The sequence below is a fragment of the Pinus tabuliformis genome, chromosome 2_2, assembly GCF_031772625.1.
Source record: "Pinus tabuliformis cultivar Carrire ecotype Pingquan chromosome 2_2, CPIR1, whole genome shotgun sequence".
Lineage (NCBI taxonomy): Eukaryota > Viridiplantae > Streptophyta > Pinopsida > Pinales > Pinaceae > Pinus > Pinus tabuliformis.
The window spans coordinates 111,299,779-111,303,716 of record NC_142300.1 but is presented as its reverse complement, the minus strand read 5'-3'; the positions used below and the strand labels follow the sequence as shown (position 1 = coordinate 111,303,716).

General features: G+C 38.6%; 1 protein-coding gene across 1 annotated transcript; it reads left to right on the top strand.

Annotated features, from left to right (window-relative positions):
- Positions 1-312: 312 nt before the first annotated feature.
- On the top strand, positions 313-797 carry LOC149191612 (uncharacterized). Its single transcript, XM_089406268.1, has one exon. The coding sequence runs from the start codon at positions 436-438 to the stop codon at positions 760-762; it is 327 nt and encodes a 108-aa protein (XP_089262394.1). The 5' UTR covers positions 313-435; the 3' UTR covers positions 763-797.
- The last annotated feature ends 3,141 nt before the right edge of the window (positions 798-3,938 follow it).

Here is a 3,938-nt window from a genome sequence, read left to right as displayed (position 1 = left end):
TTTGCGAGCAATACTTTGTTTCCAGTTTAAATATAAAACTCTATTTCATTTTATATATATAAAAAAAATCTACAACTGAGGTTTGTGTACAAATGAGGGACAGATCTGGCAATTCGATCTGGTTGATCTGCGTAATAATGGAATAGATGTGGCCTGTGTTAATTATATGCAGCTTAATGCGTTGACAATTTTCCTGAAATGGTTCGAACTGTGGTTTTTATTTAACGTTGTTAAAATATCTGTGTTATGACAAATTGTACGTGTTTGGAATCCCGGACTTCGAGAAAGCCTTCAATGGCGTCCACTGCTTTAGCAAGTGCGGCTGTCTTCGTTATATCTTAGTCCGGCTTCAAACCATCTCGAACCAAGCTAAATCCTTGTTCGCAATTCCGAATTTCTGTTAAAAACAGTGGACAATTTACTAAGAGAGCTGCCATGGGATTTGTACCGTTAAATCCCGTCAACAGACGGCGTTCGAGGTTCGTTGTGTACCAAAAGGTTGCAGAAACGGAGTCGAAGCAGGTGGAGGAAGAAAGTGATGACGAGCTTGAGGAAAGTGATACAGAGGAGTCCAAGGCTGCTACTACAGAGCAAAAACCTACATCTCTTGTTTCTACTTTGATGGATGCTTATAAAGAAGCCATTGCGAACAATGATGATGTTCAGGTTTCTGAAATAAAGGTACAACTTCAGGCTATTGAGGATGAGAAGATTGCTTTGTCTAAGCTGGTTGCAACTTTAACAGAAGAGGCATCAACATGAAAGGACAAGTTACTACGTCTAAATGCAGATTTTGACAATTTCAGGAAGAGAGTAGAGAAAGAACGACTAAGTTTGGCATCTAACATTCAAGGTGATGTAATTGAAAATTTGCTGCCTATGGTGGACAATTTTGAAAGAGCCAAAACACAGATTAAGATATAAACGGAAGGGGAGGAGAAAATTGATAAAAGTTACAAGAGTATTTATAAACAGTTCGTAGAAATCATGAAAGGATTTAATGTTAATGTGGTCAATACTGTTGGAAAACCATTTGATCCCATGCTACACGAAGCAATTATGCGTGAGGAAGAAGACTGTCACTGACTACCATTTTTATGTACAAATATGTCACTTTAAGTCATGACAAATACAATCACCTCCCTCGAAATTAATGACTGCCAGATCTACCAACTTCTTACCCTCATTCTTACCCTCATTGGGCCCTAAAGCACTAAACGTTTTTCTCCATTTGTCCAAAACAAATTTGCATAGATCTTGAGCATTGAGTCAAATCAAACATTTAACAAACAAAGCTAGACAGCGCTTTGTTGTAAAGAACAAGCAATATGTTCCTTAGGTCAAGCGTAAGTAGGACGGTTATGTAACTGCCCATAAAAATAACGTTGTATCAGGGCCAAATATAAGTGACATATTGTCAAATAGAAGTGAAAAACAATATGTTTCTTAAGCTTGCGAAGAACATAGATTACTACCATTTTCAAGTCCAAATATGCCACTTTAGGTCATGACAAAGAAAGTCGCCTCCCTTGTAAAGACTGCCAGAGCCATCAACTCATTAAGCCTTCAGTCCTCTTTTACATTTGTCCAAAACAAATCTAGGTGGAAATAAATCTCGACCATTGAATCAAATCAACCACTTAACAGACAAACCAAGGCGTGGCTTTCTTGTAATGAACAAACAATATGTTTCTTATGCCAACTAAGTGTAAACAATACAGTTATACAACCGGCCTATAGAGTAAGGTTGCAGGACCTGTAACAGCATAGCAGGTTACAAATTCTACCATAACTGGATGAAATATTACCACCTCTGACACATCTAGGTGACCCGGAAAACACAATTTTTTTATCATCACACCTTATCGGAGGAACCAAGGAATGTATTTTTCCTGTAATAATATATTATTACAATGCATCAGTGCCAAATAGATTTCATTATCTAGTTATGTACCAGTTCACCAAATATATTCAGGACTCTGTTTATGAAATCATTCAGCCACTAGTTACATCACACAAGTAGCCGATGCCTGTAAAGTTTTTCTTTTGAGTCTTGACACATATTACTAATTATATCTAAGCAGCAGGTCTGTCATTACTCATTCTGGAAGTATAAGAATAGAATGTCAGTCACATTTCAGAAAGATCTGCTCATTTTCATAAGAAACATTTTAGTAATATTACAACAGAATGTAGTCGCACCCTAAAGAGATCCCTGTGTCTTCACAGGGTACCAGTTCACGAAGGATGAAACGTGTCTCTGAGGACTTGAACCTCGATTGAGGTATGCAACACCCTTTACCAACTAACCAAGACTCTGTTGGGAATCTCTAAAGATTTGAAATCTCATCAATTTGGTAAGATCCAATATTTCACCGTTGGGGAAAAAGTCTTGCGCATACATCAAACAATAAAATCTAGGACGCTTTTTACCGGATTTCCATCTAAAGGGAAAAAATTTGCTTGCCTTTCCATAACGAACACAAATATACCGTTTGTTTTTCATTCCAAAGGTAAAAATACAGGACCATACAAAATTATGAACGCAAATATACCATTTATTCTCATTCCAAAGGTATAAACACAGAGCCCGAAGATATTGAACAGGTGACCTATGACTCTCAGTTTGGAAATACTATGATCTGATCACTTGGGCAACTCAGGAAATAATTTCGGCCAGTGATCAGTCATTCCAAATAAAAAAAATTACTCACATTACACCCAAAACAGAAAAATGCAAAATAACTTCTAAAAAATAATGAGAGAATCGGGGTGATGTCCGACCATCATGGCTGTCGCAGAAGCACAGCGAGTAACCTTGGGCTCCTCGTGCTTGGCACTATCGAAGTCCGAAGAAACCCCAAGAAATAGGAGTAGAGTCCTCTCTATCCTCTGTCCAGCAGCACCTAAGAGCAATTCCTTTTCCAAGTGCACACAATAGCTTTCGAATACTTTAGTGTGGCCTTCAATCGGAAAGCGAGACGGAAGAGAAAGTCAATTTCGATCCAGTTACGCTCAGAATTGCTAATGCCGCCCACTTTGGCATAGAAAGCATTATTATAGTGCCCCAGCAGATGGAGTTCAAGCGGATTAGGAAAGAAAAGGGCCAGAATTCTATAATTTAAGCAAAAATTTAATAAACTTCCACAGCATTCGGAATTTCAGGGGATAAAACAAAGCAAAACAGAATTTATGAAATTAAACAGCGTTTCTTAAAAATGCCATGGAATTTCAGGGTATTGAAGAAGAAAAAGACCAGAATTCATGAAATTTAAACAGAGATGTTTTAGATTTCCTCGGCGGATAGAATTTCAAAGAAAAAAAATAGGGCAACAGTGAAAATTGACGAATTTGTGAGCAGAGATTATTTAAAATCCCCCGCCAGACGAAATTTCAAGGGATAAACGAAGGAGGAGGTCGGAGTTCGTCACATTAGTTAGAGATTTTCATCATATTATTTAACAAAACTAGCCATACATGCATGGGCCCATAGGCCTCAAGGGTTCAACATAGCTCTGATACCAAGTGTGAGGACCACATCCAGACTATATACATTTTTTTTTTAACAGCAAATACAACCAGAAAAGAAACGCATTGAAATTCAAATTTATTTAGCACACACATTCCTGCCACTCCTTTCAGGAAACATATCATAACATTTTCATACTTTTAAGAAATACATATGTACCGTTCACCAGAAGGCGAGACTCCACTTGCTCTGCTGTTGCTGGTATTCCCTTGTAGCTGGTCACCTCCGCGAGTGAATGATGACGCACTTGATCCGAATGCGAAGACCAACCGGTTAACCTCCCAACATACTCCTTGGGTACTCTTCTTCCCCGCGGACCCCCGAGCTGCAATGGGGTTGTACAATGGAGGAAAGCACTAGCTGGTAGAGGAGAGCACTCCTTGGCTCTAGAGTCCCCTCTCTAAAATCC